Below are 26,168 nucleotides of genomic sequence, written 5' to 3'. Positions count from 1 at the left end.
CGGGGGGGGGGGGGGACTTACTTGCCTCCTTCACTGCTGAGTCCCCTGCTCCCAGAATAAGAGCTGGCATGTTCATGGGAGGTCCACAGTAGGTGTTTCATAAATATTTACCTTTTTAAAAACAAGTTTTAACACTCACATGAAATTGGAAAAACAGTGTATAGAATCCTGTAGGGGTCTCTGGCTCAGTCGGTTAAGCATCTGACTCTTCATTTCGGCTCAGGTCACAGTCTCGCGGTTCGTGAGAGCCTGCATTGGGCTCTCGAGTGGAACCTACTTTGGACTCTCTCTCTGCCCCTGCCCTGCTCTCTCTCTCTCAAAAAATAAGTAAGCTATAAATTTTTTTTTTTTTTTTTTTTTTAAGAATCCTGTATTAACTTCCATCCAGCTTTCCCCAATAATAGCATCATATGTAACTATAGTACCTTGTCAAAACCAGGACTCTGACACTGGTCCAATACTATTAGGTCAGGTACAGACCTTATGTTGAATCATGGAAGAGTTTTAAAAGGAGAGTCATGGGGCACCTGGGTGGCTCAGTTGGTTGAGCGTCCAACTCTTGATTTTGGCTCCATTCATAACCCCAGGGTCCTGGGATAAAGCCCCATGCTCAGCAGAGCCCCTTGGAATTCTCTCTCCCTCTCCCCCTGCCCTTCTCCCCTGCTCACGCTCTCTCTCCCTCTCTCAAAATTAAAATTTTTTTAAATTTTAAATAGGAAAATCTTGAGAGACATCGAATTTTTTGTGTGATTCTATCTAAGCAAGTTTCTACCCCTCTCTGGGCTTCAGTTTGCCTCCCTGTGAAAAGGGCTTTCCTCTTATCACATAATATTGAGAACTAACACTGAGCATCTATTATCTGACAGCCTCTGATACAAAATGCTTTGTACATATTTAAAACGTGTCTCCAAGTCGCCATTCATTTTTCATTTCTTTCCCTCTCTAGTTCAAGACTCTTGAAGCTTGTGAATTCTTTCTTCTGACAATTCAAATCTACTATTGAGCTCTTCTGGAGGATTTTTCATTTTAGATATCCTCCTTTTCGGCCCCAGAATTTCCATTTCTTTATTTTTTTTTAATTTTTTTTTTAACATTTATTTATTTTTGAGACAGAGAGAGAGCATGAACAGGGGAGGGTCAGAGAAAGAGGGAGACACAGAATCTGAAACAGGCTCCAGGCTCTGAGCTGTTAGCACAGAGCCCGACGCGGGGCTCGAACCCACAGACCGCGAGATCATGACCTGAGCCAAAGTCGGACGCTTAACCGACTGAGCCACCCAGGTGCCCCTCCATTTCTTTTTAAAATAACTTGTCTAGGGGCGCCTGGGTGGCGCAGTCGGTTAAGCGTCCGACTTCAGCCAGGTCACGATCTCGCGGTCTGTGAGTTCGAGCCCCGCGTCGGGCTCTGGGCTGATGGCTCAGAGCCTGGAGCCTGTTTCTGATTCTGTGTCTCCCTCTCTCTCTGCCCCTCCCCCGTTCATGCTCTGTCTCTCTCTGTCCCAAAAAAAATAAATAAAAGTTGAAAAAAAAAAAATTAAAAAAAAATAAAATAAAATAATAAAATAACTTGTCTCTCTGTTGATAGTCTCTATTTGGTGCCACATGGTTTATTGCTTTTAGGGCGTTTTTTTTTTTTTTTTTAAGCTTTATTTATTTTTGAGAGAGAGAGAGTGCAAGCAGGGAAGGGGCAGAGAGGTGGGGACAGAACATCCCAAGCGGGCTCTGCGCTGACAGCAGGGAGCCTGATGCAAGGCTGGAACTCAGGAGCCTTGAGATCATGACCTGAGCCAAAGTCGGATGCTCAACGGACTGAACCACCCAGGCGCCCTTGCTTTTCTTTCTTTAATCACAGTTGCCTTTTGCTCTCCAAACATATTTGTAATGGCTGCTTTGAAGGCTTTGTTCATTCCAACATGTGGTCACTCTCCCCAGGGTGGGCAGTTTCTCTTGCCTCCCTCCCCCTCCAGTATGCCGTTCTTACTTCCACACCTATCTCGTATTTTTTTGTTGGCAACCGGACATTTCAGATAGCACATTATGGCAACTCTGGGCGCTGGCCCCGACTCCCTGGGGTTTGTTTGTTTCCCTGGTTAGTGACTGGCTAGGTGATTTAAGTCTATTCTCCTTTCTCCAGCAAGTGTAGAGCAGGGGGGAGGGTGGATGGGGACACAGACTCAGATATGCCCAGTCATCCGGGGCTGGTGGGTTTGGGCAGGTTCTCTGGGTCTTTCTGACTGTGCCGGGCAGGTAAGCTCCACCAACTGTCAGCTGTTTGCTCTGCGGTCCTCATTGTTTTCAACACCATGGGGGCATCAACTTTTTCAGAGACGGATCCGATCAAATTAGGGATCCTTTGAATGGTTAGCTCCCGGAGTCAGTTTGAGATTAGTTCTGACCCCAGGAAGGCTCCTCCCAGCTGTCTCTTTCCTTAGCTCTCCGGCAAACTAGCCAGAACCCACCCATGTCCTTCCATCGCTTTCCAGCACAACTTCCGCTGTTTTTGAGGCACCTTCAGGCTTGAACTCCACACTGTTGTGAACAGTCTGTTCCTCTGAGAAAAGACTTGGGAGCTCTCTGTTCTGCAGCCTGCCTTCCCAACAGACAAAATCTCTGAGCCACAGCTCTGATACTGGGGAGGGGGACAACGGTAGGCTTGGCTCAGAGTAACCCCACTTTAGGAGCGGAGTCCTCAGCGGGGTGAGGCGGCAGCCCCAGGCCTCTTAGCTTGCCCTCTGGATGTGAACCCCCTGCCCCAGGAGCCAGGGAGGGACAGTCAGGGCTCTGGCATTCTTGGCCACAACACATCGAACACAGAGTCCCCCAAGTACGGGCTGGGCTGGAGAAGGGAGCCCCCACCTCTTGGTGGTGCTCCCCCAGAACTCAGCCTCAGCAACAAGTAGCTGGTGGCAGGACGAGAGAGACTGATGCTCTGCCCCTCCCCCGAGGACAGCCTCCAGCTTGGAGCTGGGGGCGGGGAGGGAGCCCAGGCAGGAATGGAGGAGGGGGGTGTTACTGGAGTAGGGTGGGGAGGGGGTGGGGGGGGAGGGTATTGGTTTACTTGTTACTGATTCTCCCTGTTCTCACCAAACGTTTAGATTTTCTCGAATGAACGGTTAATTCGCTATGTGCCTTCAGGATCATTCCCAGAGGCTTTAAACAGTTGATCTGTCATTTTGTTTTTATAATTTGCACCAGTTTGCCGGCAAGCGGGTCTGCCGAGCTCCTCCTGAGGTGAATGCCAGGTGAACTCCATACAGTCCATTTTTAAAACACAAATGGTAGCACCCTATACACTCCTTTGCACCTTGTCCCTCCCCCCCCCCAGTCTTGGACAAAATGCATAGATGGTAATTTCATATTAGCACATCGATATCTGCCTCGTCCTGTTAACAATTGTGTAATATCCTGTTTATAAATGGCCCCTAATTAATGTAACCAGTTCCCTCTCATCAGACACTTAGGGTGTTCACAGCCTTTCGCTATTATAAACAACCACTGCAGGGGTGCCTGGGTGGTTCAGTCGGTTAAGCATCCAACTTCAGCTCAGGTCATGATCTCACAGTTTATGGGTTTGATCCCCACATCAGGCTGTGAGCTGTCAGCACAGAGCCTGGAGCCTGCTTCAGATTCTGTGTCTCCCTCTCTCTCTGCCCCTTCCCCGCTTGTGCTCTCTCTCTCTGAAATAAATAAAAACACTACAAACAACCACTGCAATACAGACACCTTTGTGCACAAGTGAAAGTTCACGTGTAATTTGTATCCTAGACACGAAACCACCAAATTGAAGGGAATGTGAATTTTTCATTTCATTTTTTTAATGTCACATATTTATTTTAAGGGAGAAAGAGAGAGGAAACAAGCAGGGGAGGGGCAGGGGTAGAGGGAGAGAAAGAATCCCAAGCAGGCTCCACACTGTCCGCACAGAGCCTGACACCGGGCTCGAACTCGTGAATCTAACCATGAGAGCACAACCTGAGCCGAAATCCTGAGTTGGAAGCTTAAGTGACTGAGCCACACACGCGCCCGTGAATTTTTCATTTTAGAAGTTATATTAAATTACCCTTCTGATGTTTTGTGTGATACGTCATAAACATCAGGGTGTTGAGGCAGCCAACACAGCTGCATTTTTGGTGTTTAGAAACAAAGCAGCACAACCACGTCCACACAAACCCTATAGCTCTTTAGCACCGAGGCGTCAGGAAGGACAGCTGCATCCCAAACCCCGCACTCGCTGGCTCTGTCTCCGCAGTAGTTACTTCCCTCTTTTAGCCTCAACTTTCTCTTCTATAAAATGGATCCCTTCTCCTCTCACTGACTGGTTCTGTTGTGTTAAAAAAGAAAGCGCAGGGGGGGCGCTGGGTGGCTCAGTCGGTTAAGTGTCCGACTTCGGCTCAGGCCATGATCTCATGGTTTGTGAGTTTGAGTCCTGCGTGGGGCTCTGTGCTGACAGCTCAGAGCCTGGAGCCTGCTTTGGATTCTGTGTGACCCCCCCCCCACCCTCCCTTGCTTGCACTCTCTTTCTCAAAAATGTAAAAAATTAAAATTAAAAAAAGAAAAAGAAAAGAAAGCACAGGCTGGAGGGGGCGGGTGCTGGCTGGCTCAGTAGATGGAGCGTATGACTTATGATCTCAGGGCTGTTAGAGCCCCACGTTGGGTGTAGAGATTACTTAAAAATAAAATCTTAAAAAAAAAAAAAAAAGTACAGGCTCAAAATGACGTCACTTGGGCGAAGTCACCAAACTGGGGCTTAATACCCAACCAATTTGCAGTTTCAACTTCACAGAAAAAAATGTAAGTCTTCACAGGTCAGTCAGGAATTTTCTGGTCAGCACCCATAAGGTGATCAGTCACATGGACCCCCTCCATCCCCCAAAGCAAGCTGAGGTTAAGTCCCCAATAAGACCCCCTGCCCTTCCCCTAGAGGAAGGTGACAGTGCCTGGAACAATCCTTTCTTTGATAACTTCCTTGCCCCCCTCTCCTTCCTATAAAAACCTTCCACTTTGTGCAACTCCTCGGAGCGTCCCTCTACTCACCAGACAGGAGGCTGCCCAATTCACGAATCCCTTCATAAAGCCAATTAGCTCTTCAAACCTACTCAGCTGTCTTGCCTGCCTGATACAATACTCTCAGGTCTAGTAACAAACCCCGATTTGAGGCAGAGGGAGGGACACTGGTCTAGCCACATTTTCCACCTGATTTGGATAGCCTGACTCACTTCACTTCCCGCTGCACGCTAGACAAATAACCAAGCCTGACGAATCACAATAAAACATACTTGGGGGGGGGGAGGCCACGTGACACGCCAGAACCAATGAAAGCCCCGTTTGCAAATGAAGTCGTTCCCAGACACAACTGGGGGGGGGGGGGGGGGGGGGAACCTCCCGGTCCTGAATCCAGCTCTGCTAAAACTACACCCACTACAACATTCATTTTTATGAACTAATACATTCTCCTTGTTTAAGCCACTTTGAGTTGTTTCTGATCCCTCCAGCAGAGTCTTAACTGGTATGCTTCCCAGGAGACACGATCTCTCCCCTCAGTCCCAACACGAAGTACAAAGCACTTAGCCCAGTGAGTCAAAGCTGATCAAAGTAAGAGCCTTTATAGAGGTCCCTGGAGAGATGGAGAGAGGAGAAGATAGGATATAAATAACCATTATGTACAACTCCCAACAGTAAAATTCTCCCAGCCACCCCCTCCAGCTCCAAAGTGTCTAAGGCAGAACATTGGGCACCACCAAGTAAATACAAAAATATCCGGGTCCTGTCTCCAGGCGCTGATGGAGAAGGGGCAGGTCAGGCCTAGAAATGAAATGAGTAGGTGGCATTAGAAAGGGCTGCCCCTCTGCCTCCTCTCCCTCTCCCCAGGGAGGGGAAAACAGTGAAGCTCTGGCTGAGGCTCCCACCGTGACCTCACGAAGGCCACAGGTCTGCCAAAGAGAAGATGGCAAATAGCTCCAAACGACAGCAAAAGGGCTGCAAACTAGAATTAAATTAGGCCATAACTGAGGGGTGGCTTAAGGACCTGCCAGAGACTCTACCCTCCTCGGCTTACAGATAGGGTAAAGGAGGGCTACGGGAAATGCAGGGGCTGCCTCCACCCAGCGTGCCCAAAGTGCGCGGAGCGGGTAGAGGTGGGTAGCTACCTCCCGGGCATAGATGGAAGGCGCAGATATGACGTAAATCGCACGAGAGTCTCCATCTTCGGGGTGACTCCAGTCCGCGGGCTGGCTGCGGGAGGAAAAGAATAAGATCTCGACCCTTCAAATTCTCAGTTCTTGTTTCCCCCACCCACCGTGGAGAGAACCCAAGGCCAACTAAGGGGGCTAAGGAACCTCCCAATCAAAGAGGCCTCGGGCAGATAAGAGGAAGGAACCAATCAAGAAGGTGTATCGAGGAAGCAAGCCAATTGCACTCTGGGGGCTGAAGTAAGCAGCCAGGAGAGACAAGGCGAACGTCTGCGGTCCCTCACCTCGGGCCATCCTCGGAACCCTCCTGCGTTCTCCGGTTGTTGAGTGCGTCTGGTAGCGCAGGCACCGATGGCTCCGGGGTCCCCGCCAGCAAGCGAGACCCAGTATCCCGGACAGGACCACGGCGTCGCACGTGGACCAGCAAGAGCGCAGTGCCGGCCAAGCCCGCGGCCACCAGCAGTCCCAAAGCCGGTGGCAAAAGGAAGCGCTGGGGATCCCCCTGCCTCGGGCCTGGTAGGGCCGCGGGTAACGCGCCTGTGCCGTCGTCCACGCCGACGGGGTGAACCGGGACCTCGCAGCGCGCGCCCATGTAGCCGGGCGCGCAGGCGCAGACGAGGCCGGAGAAGTGGGCGTAGCAGCGGCCGCCGTGGGCGCAGGGGCGCGCGGCACACGGGTCGGCGCGCTCGCGGCAGTCACGGCCGCCGAAGCCCAGGGCGCAGGAGCAGCGTCGCGCGCCACCACCCTCCAGGCACGTGCCGCCGTTGGCGCAGGCGCGGCCGGTGCAGTCGTCCAGGTCGTGCTCGCAGCGCGGCCCCGCGAAGCCGGCGCGGCAGCGGCAGCGCAGGGCGTGGCCCAGGTCCAGGCAGAGCCCGCCTGTGGGGAAGGGGCGTCAGCAGCAAGGCCCGGGCGGTACTTCCTCGGCGGGCGTCTGCTCCTCGGCTCTGTAACCCCTGCCCGCCCTTTCCTCTGGGTCCCCACTCCCTCCATCTAACTCTAGGGCCAGCCTCTGGGAAAGCAAGCCCGCTTTTCTCCCGGTGAAGTCTTGGATTAAGTCGGCCTCACCTCTTCGGCGCCCTGTGTCCCTGTATCTTTCTCTCGGCTTCAACAATACTCAAATGGCAGTTGCAGAACATGTTTTAGCCAGCTGGCCTTTGCCGGTGCCTTCTGCCTGGGATGCCCCTTCCCTTTTCACTTCCTCCTTTCCTCCCATTCTTTTCACCTCTTCTCTTCCTGAGCTCAGCCTTCAGGTCTCTGCTGTCTCCTCCAGGAAGCCTCCCCTGACTCCATCCCAGCCCTGCGCTCCCCCCATCACAACCCTGACAACTCTGGGCTCCGAGGACAAGTGTGCCCTCCCCCACTGGACTGGTACCCCCATGAGGGCGGGGCCCAGAGCTGTTCTGGTCACTGCCACGTCCCTAGTACCACTCAGCCCAGAGTGAACACTCAGGGTTTTGGAGAGTTTTTACACTCATGATCTTCTAACACCTATATCAGATCAGGTCTCTCCACTGCTCAGAAGACTCCTGTGGCTCCATCTCCCTCGGGGAAAACCAAAAATCCTCATCATAGCCCATGAAGTCCCACCGGGTCTGTCACCTCCCTGACCTCATCTCTCACCACTCTCCCTGCTCCTTCTGCACCAGCTTCCCTGGGACCCTTAACCAGCCAGGTACATTCCGACCTCAGGGCCTCTGCACTTGCTGTTCCCTCTACCTGGAACATACTCTTCCCCCAGATCCCCGCATGGCTCCCTCCTTCACTACCTTCAGCAAGCTTTTCCCTAACCACTTTGGCTCAAGTGTCAACCTTCCAGCTCATACACACCCCCCTCTGACTTTATTTTTCTTCTTAGTTTTTATCACCATCTAACGTCCCATATAATTTATTTATTTTGTTTATCAGCTCTATGAGGGTAGGGATTTTTGTCTATCTCATTCCCTGCTGTTTCCCTAGTGTCTAGAACAGGACCTGGAAGACTGTAGATACTCATTTTTTTTTTAAAGTAATCTCTACACCCAAAATGGGGCTTGAACTTACAACCCCGAGATCGAAAGTTACATGCTCCACCGACTGAGCCAGCCAGGTGCCCCCTACTCCAATATCTTTGAGACAGGAATACCACCTTGTGCATTTTACAGAACAAACAGGCTGGGCAGAGGGGGAGGGTCACTTCCACAGGCCACAGGCTAGAGAGAGCACAGCTAGGATTCCCACCCAGGACTGTCTGAGCCAAGCCCTGCTTTTGCCCACTGACCATGCAGGGGACCCCCCCCCATATCCCCCCCCACACACCATCCCTCACCATCTGTCCTCCCACCTCACCGTTCCGGCACGGTTTCAGGCTGCACCGGTCCACTCTCTTCTCACAGTTGGAGCCTTGGAAACCGGGTGGACAGTGGCAGACGTAGGCAGAGTCAGGGTCTGCGCCTCCCACACACAAGCCGCCATTGAAGCAAGGTCCATCCGCACACGTCACCCCGCTCACCTCACACCGCAATCCGTAGAACCCGCGGGGACAGGCGCATTCGAAGGATCCTGATGTCTCCTGGGTAGCAGCAAGAGGGCTTCAGAACGGGGTCTCCTGGGAGCAAAATCCCATCCCCCCTCCTACCTCGAACATGGGGGGCTGCTCATTGTCCCGTCCTGCCTCACCTGGGAAGTCCCCCATGAAACAATCCCTCGCTGCACTCCATGTTTCTGGATCCGCCCATCCAAGCCCACAGAGGGGAGGCTCTGGAGGCCCGGAGAGCCCCCATTCCCACTTCTACACCTTCACCTACAAATGCTGCCAGCCTGGTCTGCCCTCCCGATTTTGTCCGCAGAGCCAAATCCTACTTCCAGGTCCTAGCCCTAAGACCACCTCCCCCATGAAGCCTTCTCTGATCTCCCCTTCTCAGGCCCTCCCCCTACCTTGAACCCTGACTGTTCTCACCGTCCGTTGGTGGCACTGTTCAGGTGGCCCACGCTGGGCTCCACTTTATCCCAGTACACCCCGGCTTCATGCCCACTGCCACATGTTTGCTTTCCCCAGGCCACTCAGCTGGTCTACCCACTCCACTGCCCCTCAGCCAAATTGGACTTCAGAAGCCCCCAGCCCTAGGCCCATCTCTAGGAAGCCTTCTCTAATGCTCCCTCATCCTAAATTCCCAACTCACCTGGCCCCACTGCTGCCCATTTTGAGCCCTCAGGTTGTTCTCTATTCTGGGGGGGGGGGGGAAGTTGGTAGCCCCATAGGACTCATCATCCACATGCCTGCACCTTTAGGTGCCACCCACTGGGCCTGTTCTTCCCAATCCTATTCCCATCACCTAATTCCACCTCGTGACCCCAGATGCAGGTTGGACAGCCCCAGGAAGCCCTCCCCTGACAGCTACCCCCAGCCCTTCCCGGGGTGTGGTCTCAAACAGCCCCAGATGGGGGTAAAGTACGGATCAGGATGACGTAGGAGGGGGTGATACTGACACTGCAGCTGCCCCCGTTGGCACATGGGTTTCCATCACAGGGCCCAGGCCTGGGTACAAGGCATCCAGTGGCAGCAGAGGATGGGCCCCTGGGAGTGAGGCAGCTGCTGGAGACGGGGATGGTGCAGAGGGGCCCAGTCCAGCCCTCCAGGCATCGACATTCATTGGGCTGCTCACAGAAGCCGTGGTCTGGACTGCAGCCGGCCCGACATGCCGCTACGGGGGAAGAAGAGGCAGAGGGAAGAGTAACATTGATGAGAGCAGGGTCAGGAGGATAGGAATCGGACAAGTGTCTGGGCGCTCTGTGTGCACCACCTTGTTTCATCCTTGTGACAGACAACCCTCTGGGCTATATGGTATTGTAACTTCCCCCTCGGTTTCCAAACAGGGAAACTGAGGCCCAGAAAGGAAGACAGGAAGTAGCAGACAGAGGATGTGAACCCAGGTCACCGAGCTCCAGAGTCTGTGTTCTCAGAAGGAGAATGGAGTGGGGGCTCCAGGGTCTGAGCTTGGAGAGAGGAGAGTGAGAGAAGGGGCTTGGGGCTTGGGGAAGGGCCCCTGGCCTTTCAGGGGGAATTGGGAAGGTCTTGAATGTGGGCAGGTCCGGGAGAATCTGGATAAGCCTGGGAGTCCTACGGGCTTCCGTGGGGCTCAGACGTTTGGGGAGGGGGTCTGAGGGTACCCATAATGGAAGTCAGGGATCCAAGCTTTAGAAAGCAATGGTATCTGGCCCGCGACTGCAAGGAGAAGATAAAGAATCCTTTAATGAGGGGGTTGTGGGAAACTGCGAGGAGTTTCCAAAGCTCCTGGGTGGGGGGTAAGAAGGGCCCCAAGCGTTAGAAGAGTTTAGAGGGTCCTAGCATCCGGAAAGGGGTGTGGCATGGGTTAGAGGTGGAACCGGGCGTGGGTACCGGCATGGGAAATGGGTGTGGGTTCCTATTAGGGAAGACAAAAGTGTTAGGAAGAGAGAAGCGGGTGGAGTGCCCAGGCAGGGCTAGAGAGAAGTCTAGGGTCCTCAGTTTCCCCGAAGGTGGTAGCTGGATCGTGGGGAGGGGGCTGAACCGCGAGTGGAGCTGGAGCGGGGCGTGGGGTACTTGGCCAGCGGTGAGCAGCATTCCCTAGTTTCCTGGAGAGGGATGTCTGCGGTCCCCGGGCTGAGCTCTTGGGTCCCCAGTTCCCCGAAGACGGTAACGAGGTTTTGCAAGGGGCGTGGGGGCCGCGAGTGCAGCTAAGGAAGGGCCGGGGTGGAACGCAGGACTCACGCGCTGCCTCGCACTCGTCCTCGACCGGCGCGCAGGGGCGCAATTCTGGGCCGCACCGCGAGGGGGCGCTGCGCGAGCGGCAGAGACGCGCGCATGCGGCCCCGACGGCGGGCGGCTCGCAGCGCGCGCGGTAGGAGAAACGTAGTTCCCAGGCGCCTGCGCGCTGCACATCCCGCGCCCACGGGCCCCCGGCCGCTAGGCGGCGCCGGCCGGCCACGCGCGCCAGAAGGCTCCAGGCGGGTCCTGCGGGAAGAAGGGAGCCGCGCTGGGGTGGGGGGCCGGGCCGGAGCCGACCCGACTCAGTCTCGCAATACAGATGGAGCTTGCACTCTCCCGGCTTGTACTCTCCCTGCCCCTCTTAGCGAGGCCCAAACACCGCTTTGAGAGCCCTGAGAATGGCGGTTCAACCCTTAGCAAGGCTGTAAACTCCTATAATGTACCCTGGGACCTTTGATGTCGCGATCCCGTTAGTACCCTATGACCATCATGATGAGAACAGTTCTCCCACAGAAGCCGAAATAACCCTATATTTTGCACCAGAATCTGTGTATATTAAGGCAGTAATGAGACCTCTTAATACCCTGTGACATCTGCTATCTCTATATGACCAAGGGGCAACGGCAGGTCTTTTGAAGTCGTAACACCCCCAAATTGTGTCTCAGGATCTTCCTAGAGCAAAATGGTGACAGAGATCCCAATTACTAGACCATAAATGACCCTCATTGCCTGAAGCCTTGGGATGCCGAGACAGTGGCATTTTCTCCCCAGCAAAACTGTCACCCCCTCCCCAACATTGTGCCACAGCTTTCTATATCTACACGGTGACAGCACACCCCCACTGTGGGCCTTACATGGTACCCAAATCCCCCTCAAATTAACGATAAAATACCATATCCCTCCCTGAAACCTTTGCTCAATATTCTCTCTGGTGAAACTGTGACATCCCATTAGGGCTCCGGGGACCTCTATAGGGACACCATGACAGAACTCTGAATGGAGAACAGGAAGTAACCCATATTGAACCCGGGGTTATCATATTCAGATGGCGATAGAGCAGAACTGTGAGATGCTATATCCTGCTCTGGTGGCTTCGATTCTAAGATAGTACGAGAGCTTCCCTCTGGCACACTTCACCTGGGATCCGGCCAGAGACTCCTACACCCAGAACCAGGACATTTCTACACTGACATGCCACGAGCCCCGGGGCTACTAACACCCAGCACCACACTCTGGGAGCTGTGGGGACCTCCTGGGTCCAGCGATCCCGCGAACGCTCCACTCTACAGATAGCCCCATGTCACTATCTTGGAACTTACATCGGGCCCAATTCCCTGGAGCCCCCACACTCTACACTTCAGTCTGATGGCTAAAGACACTCACCGCCAATCTGTTCTAACTCTTCTCTCCAGGTTTCGATGATGAGAGAGAAGGTGCCCTGGTTGGGTGGAGGAAGGAGGAAAGGATGGAAGACAGTGGTCAGGGTGGGGGGGGGGTACTTGATGAAGGCCAGATTTTAGGGGTGATGGTCATTCCAGGGACCAAGCAGACAAGGGACAGTTCTGAGAGGGACTGGCCCAGGGAAGGAATGACAGTTTGGGCTTCCTTTATTGAGCACTTGCTGCAGATAAAAACTATACTGGAGATACCTGGTTGAATCCCTCAAAAGGGACCCCTGTGAGGTATCATGATGATCCCATTTTATAGATGAGGAAACTGAGGCTGGAAAAGGGAAAGTCACCTTGCCCAAAAGGCCAAGGGGTCTAGAATTCATACACAGGTCTGTTCACCTCTCCACTTTTGGGGCTGTGGGATGGGAGATAGGATTTTGAAGGTAAAATTCATGCATATGGGCCCCAACCGGAATATCTGAGAAGGGATGAAGTGAGAGGAGATTGGGGCCCCAAAGACAGGGTATGGGAAGGTCCCAAGTGCAGGGAGATTTGGAGATAAAGGTAAGGAGTCAAGTGTTTAGGGACCCCCCAAGGAAGAGAGGTAGTATTCTGTGAGTTGAAGATTTACAGAGGTAAGTTTGGCGTTCTGGGAATTTGGGGTCTCAAGCATGCAGGGCGGGGGTCAGAACATTTGGGATCTCCATAGGGGAAGTTGGAGTCAGAAGTTTCCGGTACCTTGTGAGTAGGATTTACGGGTCTAAGAATGTGGGATTCCAGATGATAGTTACTGGTCTGGAAATCTGAGGTCCCTAGGTGGCAAGGTTGGGGTCTTGGGAGTTGGCGGGCAGAAGGCCATAGAGGTTTGGGTAAGGCCTCCAAGCACGGGGGCGGGGGGGGGGGGGGAGCGCTGGGGCGGGTTCTCACCGGCCAGGCTTCCCGGAAGGGCACGCGCATGAAGCCGTCGGGCAGCGGCAGGTCAGGCGCCGGCGCTCCAGGCTGCTGGGTATAGACCGGTCCGCGCGCACTCAGCGCCGCGCCTAGGGCGCACGGAGATTCGCCGGCCTCTTCGGAGACCCCTGGCTTCAGGCAGACCCTAAAGAAGAGGCGGCACGGGCCCTGGGCGCTGCAAGGGGACCGCGGGGCCCCCGGGCCTGGTCCCGGCCCAAAAGAGTGGATCTGCAGCTCGAAGACGCCTGCCGGCCCTGCCTGGGGCCGGAAAGGAGTACCGGGTGAGGGGGCGTGGGGGCCCAGGCGTCCAGTCTGTCCCGCGCCTCCGCCGCACGACCCCTGCGTCCCACCCCTTCCCATCCCACCCCTTTCTATTCCTGCTCTGACCTGGGGAAGGAAAAGAAGCGCCAGGATCACCGTCCGGGACAGGAGCTGGGCCATCTGCGGGCTGACCATGGCCTTTCGGGGTGCCGGGAGCCGCAGCTGCTGGCTCCCGAGCCTTATATCTGAGGGGACGGCTCCGCCCCTTCAGGCTGCAGCCCGGCTCCAGGAGACCCTAGGGGAGGAGATCGCAGGGGAAGGGGAGCTTGCTGGAGCAACCGTGACATTGTAATATGGGCAGAAGCAATGTAGTGAGCGTGTGATCTTGTGTGTGGTTGTGGGCACGACTTTGTGTGTGGCTGAAGATGAGGTGGGGTTAGGTGCAGCCAGTGTGTAAAGTTATATACGATTTTAAATTCTGTGCGTGTGTGGTGTGATCAAGAGTTACCGGGTGGAGGCTGCACGTGACTGACTGTGTGCCTAAAACTGCGTATGGTGAAGACAGGTTGTGAGGTTGTAATTCTAAGATTCTGTGGTGTGTGTGTGTGTACGCGTGTGCACCAGCGTGGGAAAACAGGGGTGTACCTGATTTCCTGACTGTGTGACTTCTTGAGATCGGCTGTTGTGGATGTGCGTATCATTGCGTAATGTGAGATCCTGAACGCTGTGTGTAGCCGTATGAACCTTTAAATCTCTGGTCTGTGCACGCACCTCTGGGTGGCTGCGTGGGGGGGGGGGGGGGGGAAGGGTCTGCGTAAGCTGTGAATAACCGAGCATCCCTGTGTGAAAGAGGTTGGGTGTGGGAAGTCCGTGGCTGTAGCCCTGCGTGGACGCGACGAAGATCCAGGGTTCTTTGTGGACCCCCATGTGCGTGTACACGAGCGGTGTGTGCTCCCCTCCCGAAGACAAAGCCACCCTTCCAACCCCCGCTTCGCGGATGCACCAGACGCCGGGGTGAGGAGCCCCCGCCTGAGAGGGGGCTCCAGCTGTATGTAAATGCCGCCATCTGCCGGACGGCCGCGCCCCTCCCCCTTTGGGCCGCAGCTGGGCCGCCCGTTTGGCCTCCGGAAGGTGTGAGGAGCAAATGGGCAGGAAATTCCGTCTTCACAAATCAGGGGCCTGCTCCCTCACAGTGGGGGGGAGGGGACACCCCCGGGCCCTCCAGAAGCCCCTTAGTATTCCCGGACCACGGCAAGGGAAGCCCGGTTAGGAGCAGATGCTCCGGCTTCTCTGGCCGTAATCGTTCTGTGCCAGGTGCCGAGTGAAGCGCTTAGATGACGTGAACTCCCTGCAAATAACACGTTTTAATAGTTGGAGGCTAATAATTATGGGGGGGGGAATACAGGTTCCATTTACAAATTTTTCTTTTGGAGAAGACAGAATGATCAACAAAGCATAGTCCAGCAGAACCGGGCACACACAAGCGCGCAGCAATTTTTAATGAAGGAGAGTTCGACGAAGTAGTTTGCTCTTAGGGGCGCCTGGCTGGCTCAGTCAGTGGAGCGATTGGCTCCTGAGCTCAGGGTCGTGAGCTCGAGCCCCACGTTGGGTGGAGATAGAGATTAAAAATAAAATCTTAATTTTTTTTTTTTTTTTTCCTGAGGCCTGGGGTCTTGGAAGGATTGTGAGCAAGGGGAGCCGTGGTCACTGTGCACACTACCCAGATTCCTTTGTACAGGTCTTCCCTCTAGTTGTCTTTTCCACTCCCTCCTCTATTTCATTGTCTTCACCAGATTTCCCCTCCTGCAGGCCTTCCCTCACATCCACCAAGGTGGCCAGGCACCTCCTCTGAGCCCCAGAGCCCCGATTACTCTCTCCCAGCTGTGACCACTCTGGCTCAGGGGGTCTAAGCACAAATCTGACCCGTGTCCCTCTCCTGCAGGCTCTTGCATGGCTCTCCTGTGTCTTCAAAATACAGAGACTCTAAGGTTGACACGTGAGGCCCTCCTTCCACATACCCTCCCCCTACTCAGACTGGCTCTGTAGCCCTAAACACAGAGCCAGACCTCATGGACTGATTACCAGGAGGCAAATTAGACCCATTACTGGGGTAGGTGGAGGAGTGAGCTTCCCATCACAGGAGACATTCAAATGGAATTTGGACAGTCCTTAAAAACTGCTGTGGGAGAAGGCAGATTCCTATCCTGGATAATAACTTGGGAAGATAACAGATTCCAGGTCTGAGATATCTCATTTTGAAGATCATAAAAATAACCAGACTTTATTGAAGGCTTGTGTCAGACAGGATAGTGTTTCAGGTGAATTCTGTCATGTCTGTGTGTAAAGTATACTTTAAGAGATTTCCATGAGTCTCTTTGGCTATTCAGAACTTTTCCTTATTTGCCAACCTTAGGGCCCACAGGTCATGCTGAGGTGACATCCAAGCAAAGACATAAGGTGGGGGGGGGGATAAGTGGGGGGAAGAGAGGGAAAAGTGGGGGGAAGAGAGGGAAGTGATAAGTGATAAGGATCCTAGGCAAATATTCCTGGCAGAGGATACACCAAGTGCAAAGGTCCTGAGGTGACTACACCTGACACACCCAGATATCCCCATGGCTTTTCTCATTTCATTATGGTCTGTCAAATATACTTTCCCAGGAGGCCTTCCTTGACTGTCCCATTCAATCCAAAACAGCACCTCAGGGGCGCCTGGGTCTCTCAATTGGTTAAGTACCCAACTTCAGCTCAGGTCATGATCTCACAGTTTGTGGGTTTGAGCGCCACCCTGGGCTCTGAGCGGACAGTGTGGAGCCTGCTTGGGATTCTCTCTCTCCTCTGCTCATGCACTCGCACACGCTCTCTCAAAAACAGATAAACATTAAAAAAAATAAAAATAAAACAGCACCTCAAGTCTCCCAACCGCTCTATCTCCTTAGCATACCCACTCCCCTTATTTTTCTTTATGCATTTATTGAGAAATATCTGACCATTATCTCCTCCATAAGAACATGTCTGTGAGAACAGGAGAGCTCTAGGTCTAATTTGCTCACTGATGCACCCTAGTGTCTAGAACAAGGCTGGGCAGTCAGCACTTAGGAAACACTTGCTGAGTAAGTGAGTGAATGAGGGAAGTACTACTATTAACCTCCTATGAATGAGTAAACCAAGACCCCTGAGACTTTGCTGGGGTTACAGATACTACACCTTGGGGCTGGTGGGGGGGGGGTCATGCAAATTTTAATACTTCTTCGTAGACATCTGTGAGCCTTTAAAAAAAACCCTATAGTTCAGGGGTTCAATCTGGCCCACACAGTTACATTTTAATTACTGTAACACCAGCAGACGTCTTTTGAAAATATTGAACCGGTACTAGCACTAAATGCTGGCTGGAGGAAAGGCTGGGACAGCCGGGGCTGGGCGCCATCAAATCGGCCCAGGATACTCTCATCTGTGAAGAGTCAGTATGGGCACCTGGTAAGAAGCACCACAGGAATATAGATGCAGCCTGAGCACGGCCTGTCCTGTTTACGCCTCACAACTGCTCTAAGACAGCTCCTACCATCACCCCCATCCGAGAGACGAGAAAGTGGAGGCACAAAGATGCCCTGCCCAAGGGACACAGCTACCATCTGAGCGCCTCCAGGGAGCGTCTCGCTCAGCCCTCAAGCCCAGCCGACAACGAGGTAGGTACCATTATCTCTACAGATGGAGAAACGGAGGCATGCGAGGTGAAGTAACTTGCCTGAGACCACACAAAGCAGGAAGTGGTAAAGCTGGGATGTGAACTTGGGACAGTCTGGGACTTAACACTGTGGGATGATACACAACTGCACTGTCCGCTGCAGGAGCCAGGAGCCACATGTGGCTGCTTGAATTAAAATTAAAATGAAACAAGGAGAAACTCCATTCCTCAGTTACTGTCATCACAATTCAGGGAATCCGTAGCGCCATATGGCCACTGGCTGCTGTGCTGGCCAGTGCAGATCCGGAACACGGAATAAACATCACAGAAAGCCCCACTGCAGAGAAGCGCTACATAGTCTCCCTATCCTAGTTAGGGGCCCACATTTAAGAACTGGGAGATTTGGAGGCACCTGGGTGGTTCAGTCCGTTAAGCATTGGACTCCTGATTTCGGCTCAGGTCATGATCTCACGGTTCATGAGTTTGAGCCCCATGCGGGGCTCCACACAGACAGTGTGGGAGCCTGCTTGGGCTTCTCTCTCTCTACCCCTCCCCTGTTCGTGTGTGCTCACACTGTGCTCGCTCTCTCAAACAAACATTAAAAAAAAAAAACAAAAACCAATTTCTGGCTTTTTTTTTTTTTTTTTTTTTTTTTTTTGGAGAGAGAGTGCAAGTGTGCGAGCAGAAGAGAGGCAGAGGGAGAGAATCTTAAGCAGGTTTCATGCCCTGGCAGAACCCGACGTAGGGCTTGATCTCATCACCCTAAGATCATGACTTGAGCTGACGTCAAGACAAGAGTCAGATCCTTAACTGACTGAACCACCCAGGCACCCAACTTCTGGCTTCTATTGAGAAAGCAGTTCAAGCAACTCCAGGCCCACCTTCCCCGAGGGCCACAGCTGGCAGAGGGAACAGCAGCTGCCCTCCTGAGACAGGAGGGTCTCCGGGCTCCCAGAGCCCACTGAGCCCACCCTCGGCACATACACACAGCAGCCTGGCATCGACCTGTCTCTAAAAGCCCCAGTGCCGCCCTCTCTTCCCTTTTCCACAGATGAGGAATCTGAGGTCAAAGAGGCAGATGCTCTTTTTGTGGGTCACACAGCACATACGAAGACATGGCCAGAGGGACCCAAGTTTTCAGATTCCCAGGCCAGGATTCAAAACTAGTCCTGATCCACCAGAGAACCTACTCCGTGCTCTGCAGCTGATCAGCCCCCATGGGACGATGACCCAAGAGTCCCGGACCTCACCCTGATGCCCCCATCTGAAGACTCTCCGGACACAGGACTGTGGCATCTGGGATGGACTTTATTGGATGTGGCTGCCCGAGCCATGGTCTGGGAGCACTGGGGCCAAGGGCCCAGGACCTAGGCAGTGAGTCTGCAGAGGCTCAGAAGTCAGGGCTGTTTGGAGCGAGGCCATAAGCGGTTGGTCAGAGAGCCAAAGAAAAGGTTCTGCTTGCTGGACTTGGAGAGCTCGGCCAGGCGCTGCTGTTCCTCCTGGGGTGAGGGACAGAGAGCAAGGTCAGCCTGGGGCCCGCAGTCTCGTCCCAGGCTCCGCCAGCCGAGAGGCCACCTTCCTTAAATCTCTACCCAGCCCAAACCCCTTCCCCAACCCCCTAGAACACCCAGCCCAGACTCAAATCGCAGGGATTGTCATGATCCCCTTCCCCAGGTCCCAGGAAGCCCCTCCCTTGAACCCTGCGAACCTATCCCAGATCCTATTTATCCTAACCTGGATGCTGCCGAGACCCTAGGCCCTTCACCAGACTGCACCGTCCTGCTCCCCAGGCCCCCAGTGCCCAGCCCTCAGCTGTATGAGCCCTGCCTGGATGCTGAAGGATCCCAGGCCTAAATCTCTAGGGCCTTGTCCTTTGGACACTCAGGAGCTCCAGCCCTACTCCCAGGCACCCAACCCGAAATCTGGTCAACTTCCATCTAGACCCCTGAGAATCTCTTTCCCAAACTCCATCCGTATTCTTAGCCTCACTTCCAAACTACCAGGATCACATCAAGACCACCAGAACGCCTTGCCCCATCCCTTCCGCCAAGTGTCCGGGGATCCCTCTCCCCAGGCTTGACTCAAACCCTCTGTCCACACCAAACCTGGGCCCTCAGATCTGCTCAAAGCTATCACAAACTACCCTTCTCCAAGAACCACGCTTAGCGTTTCCTGCCTCCTGTTCTCAAGCAGGCTGTGGAATCTACCAGCCCCTCCCCCATGACAAGAGCCCTCCCAGACAGGCTGTGTGGAAGACAAGGTCCACACTCAAGGTCTTACAGCCAGACAGAGACAGGCTGCTCCACCGCTCCTCCCCTGGGAGCTTCGGGAACTGACGTGATGCCCCCCTCCCCGACCCGCAACTGCAGATCTGAGCACCCACCTGCTCTAGCCGGCTCTGCCGCTGTTTGAAAGCCTCCAGTGGGTCATCCTCCAGGGCGTAATGCTCTAGCACAGTCCGGACATCTTCTACACGGTTCAGTGCAATGGCTGTGGGCACAGAAGGCAGGGGTCAGCCAGGCAGAAAGGCCGCAGGGAAGGATAAAGATCAGAGCTACCTGGAACATCTCTCAACACTCTAAAAGGGCTCCCTTGAACATCCCCTAAATACCCCAGAGCAACTCTAAACCTTCTCAGAAGCTTCTAAAGACTGCAAGATGCTTGTGAACCTCCACACCTCAAATATATCCAATTTTACATGGAAAAATAAATAGAAGCCAGAATTAAGCATCTATCAGTCCTCTTGAGAGTCATGGGCTCCAGGGTCAGAGGCCAGGAGGTCAGGGGTCAGCCTCACTCTTGAGGAAGGCAGACAGGTCCAATAAGACCCGGTCATCAGAGTTGCCATCCCAGGGCCGCAGAGCAACGCCATTGTAGGGCTGCAGGCGGAAGGCTTCCTTCTTGCAGTCCACGACTACTACGCGGGCAGGGTCCCGATTCAAACACGAAATGTCCTGGAAATGCAAACGAGGCTGAGTCTCATATAATATAATGGTTACAATTACACAGTCCCCAAAACACTCACTTCTGAATGCAGAGACAAGAGACGGCTTCCAAACCTTATATCCATGCACTACCCCCAACCGTCTTGTTTGGAGAGGTCCTATCTACCCCCACTCCCATTCCCAGATTCAGAGGGAAGGGAGAAGAGCCTAGAGGCCCAGCCTGTGCTGGGGGAAAGCTGAAGTCCTGTCAGAACCAGACCTGGGGCAGAAGCAGGATTGAGGCTGGGGTCAGAGCTCTCTCCCTCAGGAAGTGCCAGCCCCCTACCAAGTCCCAGAAGACTGCCCACAGCCCCCACATGGCACCTTGACATGGTGCCCATCCATGTATCTTGTGGCATCCCGGAACAGGCGGTAGGAGATGAAGCCATGAGGGTCCACGCTGTCGATGAGTGGGAATGCAGTCTAGGGGTGGGATGGGAGGGAGAACAAGGTCAGGCTGAGCCCTGACCCTCCCCATCTCCCACCTCACTGACCATCCCTCCCCTGTCCTGAGGCCTTACCATGCCAGTCTCTGACGTAAAGATGACGATTTCATACAAAGGGGCGAGCTGCTGGAATAAGGTCTCGATGCCCGGACGCTTCTTAAACCTCCAGCCAGTGGCCAGCTGGGGAGGCAGTGAGGACAGTGAAAGCAGTGAGGACAGTGAAACCCCAAGACCCAGAAGCCCCCAACAGGATAAAGCTCCCCCCAGCCTGGGGGGATTCCCAGAACTGGAGGGCTCTCCCCCATCTCTGTAGTTCTTGGGGGCTCAGGAGTACATAGCTGTGACCGAGGGTCTGGGTCCCAGAGTAACAGCAGACTCCTCCGTAGCACACACTGGGTGCCGAGGCACACTTACAACAACCTACAGGGTGGGGAGTCTCGCAGTTGAGAAAAGCGAGGCAATGAGAGTGACACCTTCTTCCCTGGTGACAGTGGAGCTGGTTGCGGAGTCTCTGCTCCCGACCACGTCATCACAACGCAGCCACCCATGTCTATCTAGTGTCCCCAGCCCGCTGCCTTCCCCGGGACACACCGACCACTCAGGGTGCAGGAGGACGCCAGTTAGCTCCAAGACCAGTGTGTAGGGTGGCTGGTAATATGGCTCCTTCAGAGGGTCAGGGAGGAGACAGGGACTGGTGGGCTCAATGATCATCTGTGGAAGAAGGACAGAATGGGAACACTCAGACAAGGAGGCAGGAGCCGGTGCCGGAGGGATGGGGACCGGGCTCAGGACTCCTGCTCACCTGTCTATAGTCTTTGAAATATTTGTAAGTCCGGCGCAACTGCTGTATCAGAATTGGATCTAGGAGGACACCGGGGCACAAAGGGATTCCAAGATGAGCCACTGCTCAACCTCCTGGACACACCAGAGCTTTATTTCCCTACCAGACACAAACAGGTCTACATACCCACCTGGTATGAATGAGTTCATTTCTAAGTCTGAAGGTAGAACGCAATGACGTGACCGCCAGGCAGGAACAAATACATTTATTCACCTGCCCAGTTTGAACGTGAATACTTATCCCCACACACCACCCCAAATATAGAACAGAATGTTTATACATCTGCCCACTTAAAACTCACAAATGGGGCACCTGGGTGGCTCAGTCTGTAAAGCATCCAACTCTTGGTTTCAACTCAGGTCACGATCTCACGGTTCATGAGTCTGAGCCCTGCATCGGGCTCCATGCCGATAGTGCTTGGGATTCTCTCTTGCTCTCTCTCTGTCCCTCCCCTGCTCACTCTCTCTCTCTCTCAAAATAAATAAACTTAAAAAAAAAAATTACTTTTAGGAAAAAAAAAACCCCACATACAACTGTGCTGACGTTACGCCGTCATGTGTTTAGCTCATTTTAAACCACTAGGTTTCCAGGTATGCCTGCTTTTAATGAGTATGCTGAGCCTATCTAAACTACGCTAAGTATATACATACAGCTATACATATTAACTAATGGTTTTCAACTTGGAGCCATCTCATCTGCCACTTTCCAGGAAACTCTGGCAATGTCTGAAGACCTATGTGCTTGTCAACATACTGACATCCAGTGGACAGAGGCCCAGCATGATGCTAAACATCCTTCAATGCACAGGGGACTCCCCCACAACAAAGAACTACCTGCTCCAAAGTACCAATTTAAAAAATCCTGTTATTTTTTTTTATTATTATTTTTTCAAACTTTTGTTTATTTAAGTAATCTCTGCACCCAACACGGGGCTTGAACTCACGACACCGAGATCAAGAGCTGCATGCTCTTCTGACTGAGCCAGCCAGGTGCCCCGAAAAACCCTGGTTCAAACGAATATACTGAATCCGGTTTAAAGCAAGGAACTTACATGACTGCCTGCTTTATTACAGCATTTTTACTCTAATTAAACCACTATCTATGGACCTGCCTTTTCAAAACCAAAATACCGGGGTGCCTGGGTGGCTTAGTCAGTTGAGCATCCAATTTCGGCTCAGGTCATGATCTCAGGGATTCTGGGTATGAGCCCTGCATCAGGCTCATTGTTGTCAGCCCAGAGCCTGCTTCGGATCCTCTGTCCCCCTACTCTCTCTGCCCCTCCCCCGCTTGTGCACACGTGTGTGCACGCTCTCTCTCTAACATTAAAAAAAAACACAAAAAAACAAAAATACTGAAACCAGTTATGTTAATAAACACACACAATGCATGTTCACCTGCTCAATTTAAATCAGTACGCTAATCTGTTTAATCCAGGAAGACTACCCACTTAAAACTTCATGCTTACCCACCTGCCCAGTTTAAATAATCAATGTGTTAACACGTGGGTTTGCAAACTTCCCCAGCACAAACAGGTGGCTTTCTGGACCTACCAATTCTATTTTTCTCCGGGGAAGGGCCAAGTGTGACAGAACTGACAACTACTCTCTACTATCCAATTTGTTAGAAACTCTCCACCAAAAGCTGGTTAACTAAAAGAGGGAGGGAGGAAAGAGACATTGTTTTGGAAATGAGGAGCCTGATGGGGTGGGGGACTGGGAGGAACAAGAGGCTGTCATAATGAGGAGGGGATTAAGGGTGCAGACACTCAGATCTAAGGCACAGGAAGCCATGTGTTTGGTGGCAGACAGGCCCCTCTTCCCAAGCATTCCCACCATGGACTCCCCTCCCCCATCTGTTCCCTGACCATCTGCTCCTGGGCCAGCCAAGAGGACTGGGGCTTTGTAATGCCCCTCCCCCCAAAGCCATCCAGCTGCTGACTCCCCTACCCCCCAATGGAAGGAGGTGGAGCAGGAGGGCACCAGATGGGAAGGGCAACATCCCTATAAATGGCAGAGTAGAAAGGTTCAGGGGACCTCAGAATCTGTGCTTTTACTCACCATTGTCGAATTCATCGGGAATCTGGAAGGTAGAGACAAAAATGTAGCATTTGGGATGGCAGGGGCAGAACCCCATCAAACCCAAAAAAGGAATTTCCGGGACCTTGGGAGTAGGCAAAGGTCCCTGGGAGGGAGAGGCTCACCCCTAGACAAGAAATGAGCCCGAACAGACCAAAGGGGAGAGGACACACAGGATGGGACCCCTGGCAAAGCCTCTGGGTCTCTCTCCCTCTCACCTTGGCGCCAGTTTCATCCACAGAATTGTTTCCTGCAAGGAAGACAGGGAGGAATGAGTGAAATTAGGGCTCAGTCTCCTGGGTCTTGAGGGAGGAAGAGGGCAGGGGGCCTAGACTCCTAGGTCTGAGGAAAGAAGAAAGAGGCATGGTCTCTTAAGATCAAGAGAGAAAGGGGACTGGTAGTCAGGATTCTGGTTTCCTGAGAGAAGAGGGACTGGGGCAGGGCCTCCTAAGTCTCTGAAGGAAGAAGGGACTAGAGGGAGGGCTGGAGTTTTGGGTGCTAAAGGAACAGGTTGCTTAGGAGGCTGGCCCAGTCCTCTCCTCATCTTGCCCTCTTCCAACTGACTCTCTATATCCTAGTGCAGAACTAAGACTAGAACCTTCAGCAGAGTGGGTAGAAGGAGAAGAAAGGTCACTTCTCCCATTTCCAAGGTAGATGATGTTCTAGTTGGCTGCCTTATGCAGGGAGGAGCCAGGGGATGAAGGTGGGTGAAACCCTCAGGGGAAAGAGGTTCTACAGAAAAGAGGGCCAAGGGAACAAAATTAGGGAACAGGCATATGCCCCTCACCGAAGATATAGATGACGCTCACAGTCCCACCGGCCCCGAGCAGCCCAGCAAGCCAGAGTGCGACTTTTTTGGCGTAGCTGGGACCCTCTGTGCCTCGCTGCTGCTGTGGACCCTGAGCCTGGGCCTTAGTGCCCGTGCGGCTCCCAATCTCTGTGGCCTGCAATTGAGAAAGAGGTAGGTTAGCTGAAAGAGAAGAAAGGTCAGGATGATTGGGGCACCCTGGTTGGAGAAGAATCAAGGTCGGAAGCCAGGAAGCAGACAACCACACAGCCTCGGGGTGTGGTGTCTCTGGAGGCGCAACCAGGAGACTGGATCTCTTAGAATAGTCAAAAACTAGACTGCCCCGGACCAGGCCCCAGGGGTTCAAGAGTTGATAGGCCGGGTGTCCAGGATCCTGTAGGGCAGGGAAACGAGATCAGGGAGACTGGCAAGACACTGGGCTTCCAGGAGCAAGGCAACAGAGGGCACAAAAAGGGATAGGACGGGTAGGCATGGCATTTGGATGCCCGGGGCTCACAGCAGTAGGGTACAGAAGGGAAGGGATGAAAGCGAGGGCAGAGGGGCCATCGGAGTTGTAAGGGCACGAAGTGATCAGCCTGGAGGTCAGAACGGCTGGATCTCTGTCAGTGTAGAGGCAGGTTGAATCAAAAGCGCAAACATCACCACCAGCGCGGGGAAAATACCCCCAAGGCCGCAGTGGCACCCCAGCATCCCGGGCTCCTCCCCCTCAAGTATTACCTGGGCGGCCACTGAAACAGGGAACAGGTGACCTCCCCTCCCCTGGCGCCCACGTGGGGTCCAGAGGAGGTGGTGTTCTGAGGACGCACTTGAGCCCACAGCATCTAGCTCGGGGGCGCAAGCGTTGCCCACCCCGGGAGGCAGGAAACTCCCCAAAACGCGGGCGGCGTTCCATTCAGCACCCTGAGGTGCTGCGTCCCGGAACCCCCGTGCGGCGGCGGTCCGCCCAGAACTCCACGAAAGGGCTCCCGGACTCGGTGCCCACCTCCGTCCGGCTCACCTGGTCCGGGGTCCGAGGGGGCGGCGTCGCTAGCCTCGCGCACAGCCCCCGCGCGCCGAGCCGCAGCTCGCTCCACAAGCGCAGGAACAGCGCCGCCGAGGCCGCCATCTTGCGCTGACGCCACGCGGCCCCGCCCACTCGCTCCCTCCTCTCCCGTCCCCGGCTGGGGCCGCGGCCAATGGGGGCGCGGGGGACGGACGGGCGGACGGGAGCCCGAGAGAGACAAAGGCCTGCGGACGGGGAGCCGCGGGCGTGCTAGCCTGGGGCCCGCAGGGCACGCCAACCGGGAGGCGGTCCGCGGTCCTCCCTGAGTCTCCCTCGGGCCTTGGGGCGCTCCCCCGCCTCTGCAGCAGCACGGAGCGGGGTACCCAGTGCCCGGGGGGTAAAGCTGAGGCCACCGTGGAGGAACCTTGTGGCCGCGAGCCAGACGGTCTCGCCCTGAGGGGGTCCGCCCAGAAAGCGGGCTGCCCGCCAGCCCTCCCAGACTCTCCCTCCCCTCACGTGGAGCCCGGAGGCCGAATCTGCCTTCTCTCCCGTCCTCAGAGTCCTTTCTTGCTCCTCCTCTGGTGACCTTCTAAGGAAGCGCCTGGAACGCCAGCCATTTCACCGAGGGCTCAGCCAAAGGAATGGCGGCCGGCTCTCTGGGGCCAGGCTTATTGGGACAGAAATCAATGAATAAGGGGCTACGGGTGAAGTAAAAGAGTCCATGGGGTGTCTGGGTGGCCCAGTCAGTTGAACGCCCCACTTCAGCTCAGGTCAGAATCTCGGGGTTCAAGCCCTACCTCAGGCTCACTGGTCAGCACAGAGCCTGCTTCGTATCC

The 26,168-nt window shown here is 54.1% G+C and overlaps 2 protein-coding genes across 4 annotated transcripts; both read right to left on the bottom strand.

Annotated features, from left to right (window-relative positions):
* Positions 1–10: 10 nt before the first annotated feature.
* On the bottom strand, positions 11–15,007 carry DLL3 (delta like canonical Notch ligand 3). Of its 2 annotated transcripts, none has more exons than XM_086689755.1 (9): positions 13,641–15,007; positions 13,230–13,511; positions 12,295–12,349; positions 10,915–11,157; positions 9,654–9,868; positions 8,514–8,736; positions 6,473–7,064; positions 6,147–6,231; positions 11–111 (listed from the first exon to the last, which is right to left on the bottom strand). In XM_086689755.1, exons 1-9 carry the CDS (start codon positions 13,707–13,709, stop codon positions 73–75), a joined length of 1,803 nt encoding a protein of 600 aa, XP_086545881.1. In that variant the 5' UTR covers positions 13,710–15,007; the 3' UTR covers positions 11–72. The 2 variants fall into 2 exon arrangements, with proteins under 2 accessions (XP_086545881.1, XP_086545882.1); XM_086689756.1 differs by lacking the exon at positions 11–111 and adding an exon at positions 5,585–5,802.
* A 3,477-nt stretch (positions 15,008–18,484) lies between these two features.
* TIMM50 (translocase of inner mitochondrial membrane 50) lies at positions 18,485–25,500 on the bottom strand. Of its 2 annotated transcripts, none has more exons than XM_086689758.1 (11): positions 25,348–25,500; positions 24,330–24,486; positions 23,761–23,792; positions 23,525–23,546; positions 21,429–21,487; positions 21,218–21,337; positions 20,702–20,806; positions 20,505–20,603; positions 19,994–20,150; positions 19,580–19,686; positions 18,485–18,695 (listed from the first exon to the last, which is right to left on the bottom strand). In XM_086689758.1, exons 1-11 carry the CDS (start codon positions 25,453–25,455, stop codon positions 18,594–18,596), a joined length of 1,068 nt encoding a protein of 355 aa, XP_086545884.1. In that variant the 5' UTR covers positions 25,456–25,500; the 3' UTR covers positions 18,485–18,593. The 2 variants fall into 2 exon arrangements, with proteins under 2 accessions (XP_086545884.1, XP_025770415.1); XM_025914630.2 differs by having other exon boundaries at positions 25,333–25,489.
* Between the last annotated feature and the right edge of the window lie 668 nt (positions 25,501–26,168).

The sequence above is a fragment of the Puma concolor genome, chromosome E2 (genome assembly GCF_028749965.1).
Source record: "Puma concolor isolate L17-30 chromosome E2, mPumCon1.1.hap2, whole genome shotgun sequence".
In the NCBI taxonomy this organism is placed as follows: domain Eukaryota; kingdom Metazoa; phylum Chordata; class Mammalia; order Carnivora; family Felidae; genus Puma; species Puma concolor.
This window is presented reverse-complemented; position numbering and strand designations above follow the sequence as displayed.